Raw genomic sequence first — 18,632 nt, forward strand, 5'->3', positions numbered from 1 at the left:
GAGAAGTGTAGCATAGATTCTGTACAGCAAGAGATATTTAACCGGTGCCATTGGTACTGCAAGTGGAACAGAAGCTATCTTTGTATGACACTGAAGGCATTACTAAGAAATGTGAATTTTGCCTTGATACTGTAAGACAGACATTTGATTGTAAGGAACTGGGTAAAAAGGAGAAACAAACAAATGAAAGAACTAGGAGGAATAATTAATGAGAACATTAATAAATTAGCCTTACATATGTTCTGAATAAAGGATGGTATTGAGCAGTAACTGATCTTGGTTTGGAAGGAGAGATTTACCTCTACAGAAAGTAGGTCACAGAATACTTTAAGAAAAGAAAGAGGATTTTTTCAATTCACAGATAAAATTAGATGTACTAAGATAACCATAAGGAAGATTCATGGTTTATAATCTAATCTAAAGACTATCTGAGACTCTGTGTTATTTTCTATAAACTTAAATATGTTATAGGTATTCATAAACGTATGTAATCAGATGGCAGTCTGATCACAAGGGAATACTGCGTGATTTCCTTAATTCTATCTTAAGGTGTTTAAACAGAATTTTATTCTGTGTGCAAAGAGATGTGGTTGTACTATTCTTTTGTATGATTCTTCTGTGACTGCCTCTTTTATGGTTCTGTCTCTGTGATTTATTGTCTGCATTTATTGCATTTTCTTTTTCTTGACAAATAGGTAAGCAACCTGAAGAAAATTTTAAAAGGGATATTGGATTACAACCATGAGGTAAGAACAGTTCAGTGTAATGTTTATGTTCTTTCTGTTACATATTTAATTCTATTTGGTTAATGTGAACTATATTTTATGGATGCATTGAGTTCTGACTTTATCTTTCAAAATGTTTGTTGTACATTTTGTTTCATTACCTCTCCTGAGGTGTAGACCTGCTTTATGCATCACCTTAAGAGCTTTCAGAGCTATCTGACTTGGGAATCTTGTCATAAAACAGTAGATGTCTTTGACTCTTCCAATGATGGTCTTAAACAGTACCTCTGATATTACCTCTGTTCCAGTTAGAGACTACATCTTGCCTTTTTTTTTTTTTTTCTCTTTGAGGAGAGGAAGGAAAGAACATCTCTAGCATCAGCTTGCATTACGGTTGTTAATGAAATACTTTAATTCTGAGATAGTGGAGTCAGCCTGTTGTGTTCTCTGTTAGCAAAGTCAGAATGAATTGCTCTTGAGAAGAAACAATAAAATATTTTTCAGTGGCGAATCTTCAGTTGAATTTTGCTTTTAAATTCAGTGATATTTTGAAGCAAATTGTTCAATACAGATTGCAACATAAAATCCCTAATCTATGCATTCAATAAAAAAATAATAAAAAAATCCACTGTTAGCTACTTGTGAATACTGTGGTGAGGGAGGTATTAGTTAAAAAATATACGTCTTTAAAAATCAACAGATTTTGAGAGAGAAAAGTTAGACTAGGTTCATATTCAGGCTCTAAATTAATTTTGAAAAATTGATTGTGTGAGAATGAAGAGGAAACCAGAAGAAGTTTCCTCCTGTCTCCTCACTTCCTGGGCTCTAATTCCATCTCAGTTCTATGTTCCTCTGCCCTAACAAACATACAGGCATAGGGGGTGGCGCCGTGGTCAGTTCATGATGCTCTGCCCTGTCACGTGCTGCTTCCTCCTCACGCTCTTCATCTGCTTCAGCCTGGTGTGCTTCCCACAGAATGCAGTCTCCTGTGAGCCACTATTCTTCAAAATCTGCTACAGCATGGGTCCATACCAGGCAGTGCAGGTCTCAGGAGGCAAAGTGCTCAGAGCAGATCATTTTAGGAAGAAAGAAAGAAGTTCTGTATTACAGAAACTTAATATTACCATGACAAAGACAGGATGATTAAGTTCTTGAAAACTTTACTGCTTCAATAGGTCACTAACTTCTGACCTGATTTAGATTAAGTTCTCATAGTAGGTTTGACACATTTGGAGGTTTGGCTGGATTTTTGTTTGCTTGCTTTTTTTCTGCTGATGCAGTGTTGATAGTAATACTGGAGACAAGCTGGATTTTACGATAAATCCTACTTATGTTTTCATTAGCCTGATTTCCTCCTCCTATCAGGCACCTTCTCCACAGTATGGAAGTGAACATATGTGAATTTTGCCTGATGTAGTGAAAAGATTTGGAAACACAATATGTGAATTTTTACTGTTCAAAAAGAGTAAAAAAATAATACCACAGCAAACAGGACCATCTTTCAATAGCTATTATGTGTTGCTTTCTTTGTCACTTATTGCATGGAAGAGCAAGAAGCCAAAGGTACTCATTTATGGCTTGCATGCTTTGTGATGCCCCAGTAATTTTGCTGCAGGACTCTACTGCTCTTGTATTGAAACTTTCATTCTTTTTGTAGAAGTCTTTCATACTTCTTTTTGAATAAGAAGAAGTGGAGGAAGGAGCATTTTCCCCTCTTCAGATACTTATTTCAGACTTTTTGGTTGTTACTTCATTGTTATTACAGTATAACTTATCTCGTGTTTATTGCAGAATCCTCTATTTTTATGCTTACTTCCCATGTTTCGTTATGGTGTTTGCTGATATGCTTCTTCCCTGCAGCATTTCTCAACAATAATTACATTGTCATTAAACATAAAGCAGTTATATTATTGTTAAATTTGGTATTGCATTTGAAAGAAATTCAGGGAATACGTATGAATGTGTAAACACATTCCAGGATGGAATCATTCAAATAATATTGTGTTTTACTATGTTATTGCAATCTATATACAGTGGTAATATTTTTGTGTTTGGTGTGTTCAGAGAATTCTTGTTTCCTCATTAGAATGACCTAAAGGAAGTATTTTTAATACAACTCATGCATTCTTTCCAGAATGCAGAGTTTTCAGTTGTGCTGGTGCTCACGCTCTGAGAAAGCTGTTAACAATAATTATTTAAAAACATTAAAGAGAAAAATGAAAAAGATGGCCAGAAAAAAACAAACAAAACAAGAACAAATCTAGCCACAGGAAATTTACAAGGCCTAGCCCTGGCAAACTTCTTAGTGGCTTGATTTCTTTGTGTTCTTCATATAAATCTCTTAGGATTTTTTTTTTTTTGTAATAAATACCTTTACCTGCTTTTCTGTTTTTTTTTCTTGAATGTTAAAGTCAAAATGAGCATTCAGCAAACAAGTGACTGATCCCCTCCATAGTCATTGTTTCTTTATTGCACCCTGCTTAAGAAATGACAGTTTCTTTTTATCTGCAATTAATGTGTCAGAGATGCGTTTAATTCCACATTTCATATTCATATTTTCAGCTCCCTGAAAGCTCTTTGAAATCCAGCAGAATTATTTAGTTCCTTCTACTGACAATCATTAATGTAAATCCTTCTTAATTATAAATCAAATTACATTAATTATAAGTCACATGTTTTCTTTCTTATGTTTTTCTGGATGGTTTTTTTTTTTTTATTTCTGTGTGTGGGTTGTTTAATTATATGTTGTACTACTACCTCAAATTCTTTTCCATTAAACTAGCTTTTTCAGCTCTAGGACTTGCTAAATATGGTTGAATTTACTGGAAGTGTGGGACTGAGTGATCAAGTGTTTTATAGTCTCATATTTGTCATCCATCACTGCTAGATACATGTTTTGTGTAAGTGAAACATCTTAATTTCAGCTTTCCAGTGGGATGAAATATGAGACTTGTGTAAAGTGTTTAATGCTAGCTAAAAAACTAGATGTAATGGTGGATCATGTTTTGAGACCGCCTTTGTTACTTTCTTATCCAGAATAAACAAATCTTACTGAGTTTATAATGAGTAGTTTCATATTAGTTGGGACAGGTTTTTGTTCTGCCAAATACTAGTAGTACCAAAGATTATGGATGGTTTAATACTCAAAGGCCTGTTATATAGGCTGGCATTACTCAATTTAGTTTGTTTTAAGGGTGGGCTGAAAGCTATACTAAAGTGAGCACTTCCTGTTGATTCTGAATCATCTTTGTATTTTGAAGTTTATGTGTATATATGTCTATTGATACAGATGTGTGCACTGGGTCTTTATACAGATTCTAGGGCAACAGATAAATGACTTCACCCTTCCTGACGTTAACTTGATTGGAGAGCATGCTGATGCTGCGGAGCTTGGAAGAATGCTTCAGCTTATTCTGGGATGCGCTGTGAACTGTGAACAGAAACAAGGTACTGAGGTTTGAAAATGTTTGCTCCCGGATACTGAATGAAAATCCAGCTCGTCGTGTAATCACTTAGGGGAAAATGATATACCTCAGACTGCCATTAGAGACACATTAATATTAATTTTGTCAAATATAACATTATTTTGTCTTTCAGATAACTTCTGTTTTGAGTTCCGCTGGCTTTGCGTCCTCAAATTGTGGAGCAGGTTTTGCTCCCCACATACATATTTTCAAGTTTTATTTGTTGAGCTGAAAAGGAATTCTAAAACTGAAAATTCTTGATCAGTTTCTGAAAGACAATTTTGATTCTCTTGTGTTACCAGCTGTCTATCTGACCTACACAGTTAAAACAGGGACCCATTCACTTTATTGAAGATGCTGCAGAGGATGTGGCAGACTGTGCAGACAGTAGTTATTGCCCCAAATCTCCTGCTCTAAACTTGCCATATCCTTTGGTGCAGTATGTCTTTTTTGTCCTACTACCTTAAATTACACTTACTTTAAGCCAGCCTAAGATAACAAAGAGACTACAGTTTATTCCTAACACTTAAAATGGGAAGCACAGAAACATGTATATAAAATAGGTGGATAAATAAAACTATGTTTAAGTATTAAAGTTGCAGAAAAGATTTGTCTCTTTGTGATTTAAGTCACTGCAGTTTCCTTTCTGCCAAAATGGCAGGTAGGCTTTCAGACCTCTTTGTCTTTTTGTATGGTGGTGCATCTTAGCTTTCTTAGCTGATTTACCTGTTTCAGTTTTCTCAGGTGGATAAATCACTTTATTCTCTAATCTGAAATTGTCTTTATTGTTCTTTTGATGAAGAGACAGTCTCACTTTCTTATTAATTAAAGTAGAGGTAATTTTCTTCAACAAATAAGTAAATAATTCAGTTGCATTAGGCCATCTGTCCTCTCTGTCTTATGTAGGATTCTTTTTCTTCCTTTTAATGATTATTTGGCACCCTCAAGTGAGAAATATGTTTTATTACTGAATTCTGTTGCTCTGTGAGACTGAACATTAGAAACAGTATATGAAAATATCTGAGCAGTCTACTTATATGTATTTTGTGAGAGGTTTGGCATTATGTAATTGATCACTTTGAGATACTGATCCCTAGTATCTCCCACTTCAGCGGATCATTAAAGGATGTAGGTATTGTGTACAGGTGATGGTATCTGATTGGAAACAACATCATTCTGGGCAAGTCGTAAGTCCCTTGACTTGGTCTAAACATCAGATGTCATTCCGCCACTGCCTCATCTTGCAGGAGTACTTACCAAGTAGCTCACATGAACTTACAGGGGAGGGGGGGGGGGGGGGGGGAAGGTGGGGGGAATTTATTTGTGATGTAACACAAACAAAAACAACTAAGAACAGATATGAAAGTGACTTGAAATAAGGATGTAGGAAGGACACTAATCTTAATTTGCAGGAAAGGATGGTCTCTTTTCACATTGGGTACTTGTATAGCCTGAATCGTGTGAAATACAAGAAGGAAAAATGTGTGGTAATTACATAGTTTATTTAATTGATGCAGTGTTCCAGTGAGCCTGGGCTTGTCTGACCAGATTTCCTGATAAAGTCTTGTTTAATTTTTTGGGGCAGCACTTGAAAAGTGTTTATGCATTTCAGTGTAATCTCTGGCATCTAGTCATTTTGTAGGGGGAATGCAACCTCCAACCTCATGTTTTGTATATAGCATTCCAGAATGCTCTTTTTTTTTTTTTTTTTTTTCAGAGTACATCCAGACCATAATGATGATGGAAGAATCAGTTCAACATATGGTCATGGCAGCGATTCAAGAGGTATGCTGGAGTACCTACAGCGTGTAAAAGTTCAGCTTTTTGGTATATTACAAAAGTATACTTTTTCACTTAAAAAAAAAAAAAAACAGTTAAAAGTAAATGTAACAAATGCAGACTTTGTCATTTTACTTTGAAAAGTATCTTAATTTTTCATGAGAAAGTTATTTAAGTATGCTTTATGTCATGGAACTCTGCTTGAATGTCCCACTTTTCTTTAAATCTAGAAGATTGAAACTTCTAGATATTTTTGATCCTGGGTTCTCTTTCCTTTATCTTTCCTACCCCATGTCTCCTGAATTGCACTAGATTTTATATGAGTAGCCAGTACTGGAAATTTTCTTAAAAATTTGTACCTTGCAGTTGCAGAACTCCATGAACTGTTAATGTTTTCTTCACTGGACAAGAAAAGAAAGATAAATGTTTAGCAAAGTATTCTTTTGTCTGGTGAAGTATTATCGATAGGTTAATGAAGGTGTTTGTGAAGCAAATTTTTATATTTTGGCAAATGTTCTATAGTCTATTTGTAAAAGTGCTGTTGGAAACAGTTTGTTTCTGAGACTGCAGTGGTTCTTCTGATCAACCTGAAGAGTTACTGTACACAGTGAAGGATTTCATAGTTACCAGTCACTTCTGAATTGCATTAGAAATACATGCAGGCACATTGGAGAAGTAAAGTAAACCACAGTATGACCACTGTTGCCATGAAGCTCTTGAGTGACTTCTAGTATGTCTGAAGTGCCTATCAGTCTTTGTACATGCAGGTTTACTGTATGGAAGGCCGCTCAGGGATGTGGGAATCTTGGTAATAACTTTTCATCTTGAGCGTGAATGGGAGAAACTACATTCCACATTGAACTCTTGTGCTGTTTTACTGTAATGCCTCGAGAGAGGAAGAATGGTCACTTAGCTTACAGGAACTCCACCCTCAATTATTAGTTCAACTAATGCTGCATCATTATCGTCTTACTTGTTGGCTGTTTGTGAACTCGTGTGTGTGTGTATGTATGTATGTGTATATATATATATACACACATTATATATATACGTATACATTATATATATATACATATATATATATATACAGATAATATATATATATACATATTCATAGTGTGTGTGTGTGTGTATATATAGTATTGCAGACAGTGTTTCTGAAATGCTGTCAAAAGAATCCTCTTGCAAAATCGTCTTCCAGTCAGTGCTGCCAAGAGCAGGCAACTAGTTTGCTTGAATTTTGCAATATTTTACTTCTGCTTTTTTTTTTTTTTTCTAAACTATGAGGTAATGTTTTGCTGGATTTTCTCATATCATCTTTTATTAAACATGGCTTTCAGCATCACTTTATCCTGCACTGCCTTAAAATAGAAAATACTCTTTCATCCTCTCCTTCTCTGAAAAATCTCCTGGATGCTAACTTAATGTGATAAGATAGCTGGATCTGAAACAGCTGATAATTTTGCCGCTTGATGAGTAGGCATTGAACTTGTATGGCATTTGTGTCCTTTCTTGGGCATAACAACCGGAAGTGGGGAGCAATCACGTGATGAGGATCTATTTCTCTGGAACACATTTGAAATTCATTGAATCAAGATCAGAAGCTTACTATTCATGGGCTAGTGTAGTTCTGAGTGATTTTAATGCTGTCTTCCAAAAAAGAATCTGGTTAGAATGTGAGGTATTAAGAAACAAGTGAGGAGGGTCTTTACCCAGGGAGGGTGCTTTACCAAGGAGGTCAGAATACCCTCGAAAACAAAAGTTTAGGTCTAAGAAGACTTTTCAGGGCTGCTTCTGCAGCCTTTGACTTTGGAGGAGTAATACTTCATTGTATTTAAGGAGTTTTTCTATTTCTTGGACTTAAAACAGCTCTAAGAATCTAAATGACTTGGACTAGGCAGTGTGTAGGAGAAACCAAAGTGAAGTGCTGAAGGAGAGCAGCTATATATGCATAGCTGAAAAACTGATATGTCATCTAATCCAAACATTTCAAAATAATTGACAAGCAGTTACTCTTCTAAATTAGGTATCTAAAAAGACTTCTCTGTGCTTTACTTATGTATTATGTAATTCATCTTTATCTATAAATGCCTTTCGATACTTCAGTGGTTTTCATAAATGATCTTAGTTGTGAAAACAGTTTTGGAAAAAAAATCTGCCATTCTTTGTTCTCTCATGAAAAAAAATATTGGACTTAAATGGAAAAAATAGCATTTTATTATTTAATAGCATTTAAACTAAGGGGGAAAAAAGAAAGAAGTATTAATTGCAGTGCCAAGGACTTAAGTAGACTGTTCCTTTTCATTGTAAAGCACTCCAGCTTGAGCAGGGGTTGGAGCAGATGGACCCAGGGGCCCATGCCAACCTCAGACAAACTGTGATTTTTTTTTTTGTCTTTTCTGCTAAGATCTCTCAAGTATAGGAAGTCATAGGATAAATGGCAAAATCCACTGAAGAGTAGAGATATTATGTTTATTGGCTACAGCTTGCTTCCTTGACAGTAATCTACAGAAAGCAGAAACATCAGGGTAGCCATTAGTAGGTTGTACAGGCTATTGCATTGCTCCTGTGTTTGTCTTGGGAAGGGATCATTAAGCTGGAATTCTGAGGAGGAAGTTGTACTATGGACAGAAATTACATGTTGAATGTCAGGGGCGTGCTACTGTCTCTTACAGGTGATGTGCAGCTTGGGAGCTGCCAGGTGGAAAGAATTTAAAGGTTTAAAGGATAGCACTGACGTTGTCTGGGACATAGAGCGAATGTGTTTGTGAACAGTGGTTTTGGATCCAGAACAAGGTGAAGAGCATTTGATTAGTCTTGACATTCCTATTAGTCATCTAAAAAAGCATTTAAGCAGTAGCTAGAGAGATGTTGCAATTAAACTGTATATAACATCACTAAGAAGAGAGCCTTTCTCTGTGATATTGAAAAGGTGTGTCTTCATCTTTCAAGAGGGCTCTGAGGCTAAGGACTTCCTAATTTCTGTTCTAGAGAATCTTAATTTTGTGGAGAGCTTCGTTTCAGGGTAGTCTGTCTTTGTAAACACATTGACAAAATGGAGAGAATTAAGCAACCAGCAACAAACGTGGTCATGGTTGTCTGATGAATTTAAACATTTAGCATTCAGCTAAATCCCAAGTAGGGAGATGGACAAAGGGAGAGAAATATAAATGTATAAATATTTGAGTAGCATAAATGTCAAAGAGAGATTTGCTCTTGCACATGATGGTAGAAACAGAAAGGATGGTGAGAAAACACAAGCTCTGTGCTGTGTACCAGAGAAACTTTGCCAATGGAAACTAATGCAAAAGCTCTGGTTTCTGCCAGGAGTAAGGGAATAAAGAAGGCCCTGCCTCTGGCAAGAACAGCCAGCTAGGCAGGAGGCCCTGAGAAGGTGGCAGGAAAGGATTCTTGTCCTGACTTTAGTTAGATCTGGCTTCTTCCATTTGTGACTTCCTTGAATTGTGCTTAGAACTAGTAAAACATATCATGTGTAGTTACAATCACAGAAATTTTGTTTCTGCAGTGCTTCCTTGTTAGTTACAATGCATGTCTTACAGAGCTGATTACAATTTCAGTGATAATAATAATAACCCTGGTATGTTTGCTGCACCTGTGTGGGAGGTGGTCCTTGGGCTACAGTTTGTTTCATTTGAATTAACTTCTAGCTACTTGTAGGGTCAGTGTGACTGGGGCTAGGAAAGAAACATTTCTTTATTATCAGGTTGTTTTTTTTTTTCTTTCACTAAACCGTATCAGTTAATTCAGAAGACTTCCCTCCCCCCCATTAATCATCATAAAAGGAATTTTATTGCTTGTTCTCAAGAATGTTATTTCTAGAATTTATTTGTTTGTTTATATTGCAAGTTGCATAAAACTCCAGAACAGGAAGTTTCACTGTTTTGCATGATTGATATTGAGTTAGACTTAGCGTTAACTTTAGTTAGGTAATTAAATAAATTCATATGAACTTCCAGATGATCAGAAGTTGAAAACCACTGGCAGAGAACAATGTATGTCAGGTCTTGCATATGTTGATAGCTACCATCATTCCAGTGCCACTTCAGTAAAGTATTCTGCAGAGCATACCACAGCTTGCATTGTAGATAAAAATGTGCTTTAATAGGAGAAAAAGGACATGATGTAATATTTATTTTATGTATCTTTAAATTCTACTGAGAATTTCAGTAATTTTATATATGACATTCAGAAATAAATGAAGTAGAAAACTTCATTGTTGTCGGAATGAAGCTCATAGAGGTTAAAATCATCTTGGTATTTCACTAAAGCTTGGCTTTTAATGTAAAGTAAATATTTGCTTTTTCTAATCCACTGTAATCTAATTGCAGTTGATGAGTAAAGAGTCTCCTGTCTCTGTTGGAAATGATGCTTACGTTGACCTTGATCGGCAGGTATCTAAGACTGGATTTTTCTTCTCTTTCAATCATAGCACGTCAGTGCCCAGTCATTTTGCCTCATTAAGAAGCTTGTCTTTTTAATCTAATCATGAAGAGCCTTTGTGGGGAATTAACATAAGGAGTGGAAAATTAAGTTTCGGTTTTTTGAATTATCTTGCTTTATAAATCAAGTATTCTTATTTTGCATACTTAGAAGAGAAAATTTCAGTTCCAGAACAAATTAACTTGAAAAAGTAAAATACGGTGTTCATATTTGGAAAAAAAGAAGTAGAAAGCTCGTCTGAAATGCATCATTTGTAATAATAGAGATTTGTGTTCCCATACAGATAAATAAATCAGGCCAGTTTTCTTGTAGTTGTCTTTCATGTTAACAGTGTTTGTGTACAAACTTAGAAGATAATGCAATTTTGATCATGAAATCCATAAACAAGAATATGTGAATATTTTGCACTGTTTGTAAGGTTCAGTGCTTTTTTTTTTTCAGAAGAGATTTGGATTCTCCATCACAATGTTAACTGTATTCTTATTAAGTGAGCTTCCAACTGACTAAAGAGATTGTACCCTAGTTGTCCATTACCTGTATTCCGCCTTTCAATCCTTTGTGTATTTAAAAAGTAGATTTAAAATTGAAATTATCCACTCTTTGTATCTGTAAAGAAAAGTGGTATTGACAGTCTTTTCACGTACAGAGTTGAAAAGTTCCTCAGGGTTTTCAGATGCTATTCCTAGACTAAATGTGATTATTGTAATGCTCTCTTAAGTAAGTTTACTTCTGTCATACAAATTAAACAGTGTTCACATCTGCTTCTTTGTTCCTTTATAAGATCAACCTTGCCTTACCTTCAGAAAATGCAACAGTTTACCTTAAGTTAAAATAATTCTATTGTCACTTTATTGTTATAGTTCAGAATTTTTCTACAGACTTTACAGAGAGCTATGAAACTAAAAATGTTTGTTGCTTATGGTAGCTGAAGAAAACTACAGAAGAATTGAATGAAGCACTGTCAACAAAAGAAGAAATTGCTCAAAGATGTCATGAGTTAGATATGCAGGTGAGTTTTCTGTATTGTACCAATTTAATAATAACTGAGATAGAAATGTGTTTAATTTTTAAGCTTCTAAAGACAAGTAGTCCTGTAACGTAATTTTTAAAAGAGAAAAGTACATGGTAATTTTTTTGCACCGTGATTATTTTGCTTTACTTGTGTGAACAGAGTGAAATTCTTTTTCCCTCATTTTGATACACTATTGCCATTATTAAGATGATTATTACTACCAAAACCTTTTTTTTTTTTTTTTTTTTTTTTTCATTCAGATAGAAAGGAATTGAGCTGTGTGGCTCAACACCTGAGTTAGAACTCCTAGAAGTAGTGCAGCTGTAGCACTGGGTTCATGAAAGGCAGACTCTCACTGACCAACCTCATCTCCTTCTGTGATTGAGTCACCCACCTGGTGCATGAGGGAAGGGCTGTGAATGTAGTCTAGACTTCAGCAAAGCCTTTGACTCTGTCTCCCATAGTATTATTCTGGGGAAGCTGGCATCTAATGGCTTGGACAGGCACAGTCTTTGCTGGGTAAAGAACTGGCTGGAGGGCTGGGCCCAGAGAGTGGTGGTGAATGGAGTTAAATCCAGTTGATAAGGTGGAGGTCAGCCTCTTTTCCCGTGTAATTAGTGATAGAACAAGAGGGAACGGCATCAAGTTGCGCCACATGAGGTTCAGGTTGGATATTAGGAAATACTTCTTCTCAGAAAGAGTGGTAGACGTTGGAACAGGCTGCCCAGTGACACGGTGGAGTCACCTTCCTTGGAGGTGTTAAAGGAAAGGATAGATGTAGTACTTAGGGATGTGATTTTATGGCAATGTTGATGGTAAGTGTGCAGTCGGACTAGGTAATAGTAGAGAGCTTTTCCAAACATTGATTCTGTGATTTGCATTTTATATTGTGGACAGAATTTACACTTGTCTGCTAGCTGTGTTTGGGCTTAAATTGAGCCTTACTGCAAATTGTGCCTGGAAGATGTGAAAAGGGTTACATGGGAGCCCAGAAAGGCACTGTCAGTGAAACCTTTGGAGTTCAGTAACTGTTAGAATTAATGAAGTTGTATTCCTTGAGTTGTTCTGTGGTTGATGCTGGTATATTTAATAATGCAAGCTCATACTGAAACATTTCCTTCTGTTGAAGTTCGTATTTCTTCTCTAGCCCTCTTCCTCAACATGCTGATTTTACATTGTTTAATAATATATAAACTCATGCTTCAGCTTTTGTTTGCAGCTCTTTTGGTTCTCTCTGTACCACTGCTTTTTTTCACAGAGCTGTTGGAAACTGTCATCTTCAAGATTTCATGAAATCTTTCCTGAAAATCCTGTTTCAGGTTTGCTTGCAGTTAGTTGCTGGACAAAAAAAAATTCTTGGAAGGATTCAGGCATTCCTTGGATATCCATTATGGAGTTGATAAACATTGTTTCCTTTGGAAGTCAGTTTTAAAAGTGTTGCTCTGAAGTGCTAGTTTTACATGTTTGTAAAGCGTGCAGACTTGGATGTACCGAAATCATGCCCTGTGGTAGCTATGAGGGTTTTCTTTAGATGCTTCAGAGAACTACAGTTCAAAATTACATTTTCTGAGTGGCAGATACTGCTGTTAATGCTGTTAATGCTAGTTACATCACACAGCAGTTGAATATCTATTAATGTTGCAGTGTGATCTCATGAAATGTGCTTTTTGAAACCTGTATGCTTATATTTGTAGATTGTGCTATTACTTCATTATGCATGCAAAAAAAAAATCTGTAGTGTTGGATTGCTGCATTATTCTGTTTGTGTAACTATTAAAACAGGTTGCAGCCCTTCAGGAGGAGAAGAGCAGCTTGCTTGCTGAGAACCAGATTTTGATGGAACGTTTAAATCAGTCTGACTCTATTGAAGATCCCAACAGCCCTGCTGGTCGTAGGCACTTGCAACTGCAGACACAACTAGAACAACTCCAAGAGGAAACATTCAGGTAGGGAAATTATCTGTAATTTGTTTGTAGCTGGCAACGGACATGACTATATGCTGAATTTTCACTGGCTGGATTATTGGAGTTAGTGGTACTATGGCAGTTGTGAAGTTTTTGAAGTGCTTTTTAAGATGTACCTTTTCACACATTCTAGTATCAAGAGTCGCGTATTAATGCTGAAATACTGTATGCATGTACCCCTCTACCCTGTTAAGTTTTATACTGTTTGGGTGCAGTCATTTCATCAGTATTTCAGAATTAGTGGGGATGAAAGGTAGCATGCTTTCCTTTGTATAAATCATTCTGATTCTATCATGTTGGCATAGAAAATCCTAGCTGAATGTTTACTCTGGGAGGTAGTATTATGCAACAAAGTATGTCCTTCTCTTAAGTCTGAAAACAAAATAAGTCGTATCTGAAAGATGGAGATTTTCAGCTATTGAACTCTACTCCTCTTTTGCCTTTCCTCAACGGGTGGAAGTATAGTTTCTCCTTAATTATCCTTCCCGATCCTGTTAACTGTTGCTTTCAGCTTCTCTAAGCCCACAGTGCTGAGGAAAGCCAGTCTACGTCACTGTTGTCTTTTCATACTTGTTGCTATACTTTCCCTCTCCTTTGTGACTGAGACTGTAATATTTCTCTCAATTTTTTTCTTTTCCTACCCTCTTTTCCTATTGGAATTTTCAAATCGCTTTGCCAACTATGGAGTAACTTTCCTTTGTCTATTTTGCCATTTTCCACTTGTCCTGCAAAACCTCTTTTCTGAAATAAATGCATGTTCAGATGCATCATCTCCCTTCAGTTTCCTGAAAAATATTTAACAATTCTCTTTTGTAGTAGCTGATATGTTTTCTTGTTTCTGTGTGTCTACCCTGTGAAGGAATAGTACTGCGGTATCTCTTTAGTGTAAACCCTTTAATTCTGCTTATTCATATTTGTTCTCTGAAGTGATATGTGCCTGGGCCTTTTGACTATTTCCTATTTGTATTAAACATACTTTCTCCCCTTATTCAATGTCTAGATTGCCAGTTACTCTAGTTTCAGGTTTTGGAGAGTTTTGTAAATCCTTTTTACTTGAAGCCTGTCTTCCAGTTCTTTACCTTCTCCCCCTTCTTTCTTAGCATGTGCTATCTTATGTCTGTGTTCTTGATGAGAAAGGGTGGAAATTTCTGCTTGAAAATCCATTTCTGAAGAAGTACAGTGATAAAAAAAGTTAGATTGTCCTTCCATTAGAAGGTCCTCGTGATGTTCCAAATAGAAATACTGACATCAAATTAAAATCATCAGAACACTCAATCTGCTTCTGTCTTTTTCCAATAAGCTTGGCATTTGGGTGTGTATGTGATGTTGCACGTTATACTGCTGTTTTCCTTTCCTATGTAAGTCACCTTAGAGAAGATGTATTCTTAGAGAGAATGATTGTGAAGAATGATAACTGTGGGTCAAGCTAAAGAATTATTTTCCATTTTCCATTATCTCTACAGGTTAGAAGCAGCCAAAGATGACTATAGAATACGCTGTGAAGAACTGGAGAAGGAGATTGCTGAATTGAGACAACAGACAGAAGAGCTTACTGCGTTGGCAGAGGAAGCTCAGTCTCTGAAGGATGAGATAGATGTACTGAGGTACACAGACCAGCACGGTTTTGCTTAAATATGTTATCTACTGATTAGGCACATAATGAATATTAGCAAACATATCAATGTTACACTGTCTTATGGCTGTAACAAGTCACGTACTGATCTCTGAGTGCAGACTGTTCTCCATTTATTGTCCCCTTCATGATATGGGAGTCCATTCTTGTCAAGGAGATAGGCCTTTTGTGGTATTGTGTTGTTTGCACTTTGGATGGCACTTCAGTTCATCATCCAAATTGGAGAGATGTGGATTTGACAGGTGGACCACCTGGTGGATAAGGAATTGGTTGAAAGACTGCAGACAAAGGGTGGTGATCAATGGTTCTGTGTCGAGCTGGGGGCTGGTCATGAACGGTGTCCCCCAGGGGACTGTCTTGGGACTGTTGCTCTTTAACATCTTCGTCAGTGACATCTATGGTGGAATTGAGTGTACCCTCAGCAAGTTTGCTGATGACACCTAGCTGAGTGGTGTGGTTGACACAGTGGAAGGAAGGGATGCCATTCAGAGGGGCAGGTTCAAAAATAGTCTTGCTCCAGACAGAGCCTCTCCTTATTTAGGAGTTAAGAAGATTTGACTTGCCGCAGCATCTCATAAATTGATCACCAATGTGGACTTCTCCAGATTTCTTAGGCAACTGAGTATGTAAATTAATTCTAAAATGAAGCTGGGATGGGGTTAGGGAGCAAAGAAGGAAGGGTCACTGTCTTCCTGGCAATGCCAGGAACCAGGTTCTTCTAATTCCATTACGGGTTGTACTACCTGAATTTTGTTATCCTGTAAGACAGAGGGGTTCGTTAAATGGTGTTCATCTGCAGGAGGTGTTGTACTTCAGACATGCCGTAATCTCTGTCCTAGCTTCATACCTAGTAGTAGTAACTGTAGACCTATTCTAAAATTCTGTATTACATATCTAACAGTTTTTAACAACTGTTGCCATTGCTTCTTAACTTCAGAAGTGAATTGGGGTCATAAGGTATAAGCTTTTACTCTGTGCTCACAGCTGTTGATTTCTGGGATTTTATGCTGTACTGCTTTGGGTAAGATTTTCTTAGCTTCCAACAAATTTTTGTTTGTTTATCTCTTAACATCTGTACCATAGCCTTCAGGCAACTTCCAAGTAAAAGCCATAATCCTGGCTCTCTCCTTGTTATATAGTTTACTTTTTTTTCTGTTAAGCCTGATCAAACTGCTGTATGATCTGTACAGTTTTTCCTACTGATTCAGTGAAGATGATCATATCCTATTTTATAAAATTTTGCCTTCAATCTTTCCAGCACATACTCCACATTTAGACTTTTTGTTAGTGGTCTGAGTAATAATGGTCTTACTGCTCCCTAGTGTTATTTTGCCTTGTGAGTCACACTAAGCACCTTCATTCCTGAAATTATGTTGGTCTGCCAGAAGGAGGGTTTTTAGAAAAAAATATTAATTTTTGCTTCAGCTTGTTTCCTTCCTCTATGTTGATCTGTACCAGTGGATGGACTGAGACTCCATTGTTTCTATCAACTCAGCTATTAGTGCAACTTGCACATTTGGCCTCAGTGGGAAGCAGCTGGCCACACTGAATAAACTTTAAATGTGTACTGTGACCTTCAAGATGGTACAGACTAGTGTTCAAATAATACTTTTAGAAAGACCTTCCATCAGCAGTAACTTGAATTAACAGATGGTGGAAGGAAATTAAGTTGAGAAGTGAAAATAGCTGGTAATATGAGGATATGATCACTTTCTTGTGTTACTTGTGATGCCGTGGGATATCTTCTACATGACTTCTGAACATGAAGGAAGCTTCAGGACATTTGATTTTCTTAGCTTTCAGACTACAAATTTGATAGAAATCTTTCCTTCCAGGCATTCTTCTGATAAAGTAGCCAAATTAGAAAGCCAAGTGGAGTCTTACAAGAAAAAATTAGAAGACCTGGGTGATTTACGTCGGCAAGTGAAACTCTTAGAAGAAAAGAATACAATGTACATGCAAAATACTGTAAGCCTGGAAGAAGAGCTAAGGAAGGCCAATGCAGCACGCAGTCAGCTGGAGACGTATAAGAGACAGGTGAGAAAGTCATAGTCAACACAACATTTCTCTGCATTTTTAAACACTTTCTTGTCATAACACAGCTAATACCTCAAAGTAAAATACAAATGATGAGCAAACACCACCTTACTTGTTTTTTTAGGCACTATCTTTCTCATCTGTTCCTGTAACTCTTACAACTGTTTGAATTCCACTGACAAATGTGTTTTGTCAGCATGCATGTCTTTTTACTTATTAAAAATCAATGGGTATGAGAATTATTTTTCTCAAACTCAGTAGTAAGGCTTGGGTTACAGCCTCTTCTTTAAGACAAAGTATATACTTTTTGCGTAGAAATTTACAGCAGTGAAGGATGTGCCACAGCTGAGGTAAGTTACTCCCTTAGTTAAGTATCTTTTTTTCTAGTTTGTCTGATACGTATGAAATTTCTAGTTATGTACAGGTCTAAAGAGAGAAGGATGTATACGGTTCTTGTTGTTCATATGCACCCAGAAGAGTACAGAATTTTTGATCAGCACACTCTTTGGAGTGAAGCATATCTGGTTTTATTGCTTAACAAAGCTTCACATCATCCTGTTTCTGTAAAGAAGGAAGATGTGCTATTCTCTCTGCTCCTACACTGATATGACATTATTCTTGGATTCTTGTTCCAGGGCCAGACAGAGGCTGGTTTGTTAGAGTAGTAGTGCCTGCTGTGTATTTCTGCCTGATCTGATATTCCAGGTGATCATATTGCCATCCTTACATGTACATGCCAGCTTACAGCAGAATAAGAATACAAAAACAACCACAAACTACAAGCCGTGATACAGTGTGTGGTCGGGAGACTTTTCCTGCACGTGGTCATCTTTGCTGTTAAGACAACAAGCTTCAGCCCCTGTGGGCTAATTGTAGATACAGTTCAAATGATTTCACGAGAAAAAACGAACTCGGATGAGAAAAATGCTGATATAAGTCAAAGGAAAAAGTAAATACAGAAGGCAGTAACCATTCACCAGGAGTAATATCACGTTTGCTAGCAATAAATATTCCTTGCCTTTAACAGCTGAGTACAAAAGTGTAAGTATCTCATGGGCTAGAGTGCTTGAAGGCAAGGGAGCTTGTGAGAGCTGGGTGACATTTAAACAGCATTTCTTCCAAGCTCAAGATCAGGGCATCCCCAAGAGTAGGAAACTGGGGAAGAGAGACAGGAGACCTGCGTGAATGAGCAAGGAGCTCATGGATAAGATAAAAGGGAAGAAGCAGCTTTATGAAATGTGGGAAAAGGACCTGTCCTCTTGGGAGGAGACTAGGAGTGTTGTCAGGGCCTGCAGGGAAGCGATGAGGAAGGCTAAAGCTCACCAGGAGCTGAAGCTGATGAAGGAGATAAAGGATAATAGGAACATTTTTTTTTAAGTATGTTAATGGTAAAAGGAAGACTAGGGATAATGTGGGTCTCCTGCTGAACGAGGGAGGTGTCCTGGTAACAGGGAATGCTGAGAAGACAGAGACACTGTACTCCTTCTTTGCTTTGGTCGTCACTTCAGAGACTTTCCCTTGGGACTCCTGGACCTTGCAGGGAAGAGAGTCCGGGAA

At 36.9% G+C, this 18,632-nt stretch overlaps 1 protein-coding gene across 7 annotated transcripts in view; it reads left to right on the plus strand.

Moving 5' to 3' along the window:
- Positions 1 to 18,632, plus strand: part of HOOK3 (hook microtubule tethering protein 3) — a 78,673-nt gene that overhangs the window by 25,624 nt on the left and 34,417 nt on the right. For all 7 annotated transcript variants that reach the window (XM_046905620.1, XM_040655803.2, XM_003643039.6 and 4 more), the window contains 8 exons: positions 696 to 746; positions 4,040 to 4,172; positions 5,907 to 5,974; positions 10,318 to 10,380; positions 11,355 to 11,438; positions 13,224 to 13,387; positions 14,869 to 15,009; positions 16,874 to 17,075. In XM_046905620.1, coding sequence (XP_046761576.1) covers positions 696 to 746; positions 4,040 to 4,172; positions 5,907 to 5,974; positions 10,318 to 10,380; positions 11,355 to 11,438; positions 13,224 to 13,387; positions 14,869 to 15,009; positions 16,874 to 17,075 — 906 coding nt within the window. The remainder of the gene's footprint in view (positions 1 to 695; positions 747 to 4,039; positions 4,173 to 5,906; positions 5,975 to 10,317; positions 10,381 to 11,354; positions 11,439 to 13,223; positions 13,388 to 14,868; positions 15,010 to 16,873; positions 17,076 to 18,632) is intronic.

This window comes from Gallus gallus, chromosome Z (genome assembly GCF_016699485.2).
Source record: "Gallus gallus isolate bGalGal1 chromosome Z, bGalGal1.mat.broiler.GRCg7b, whole genome shotgun sequence".
In the NCBI taxonomy this organism is placed as follows: Eukaryota; Metazoa; Chordata; class Aves; order Galliformes; family Phasianidae; genus Gallus; species Gallus gallus.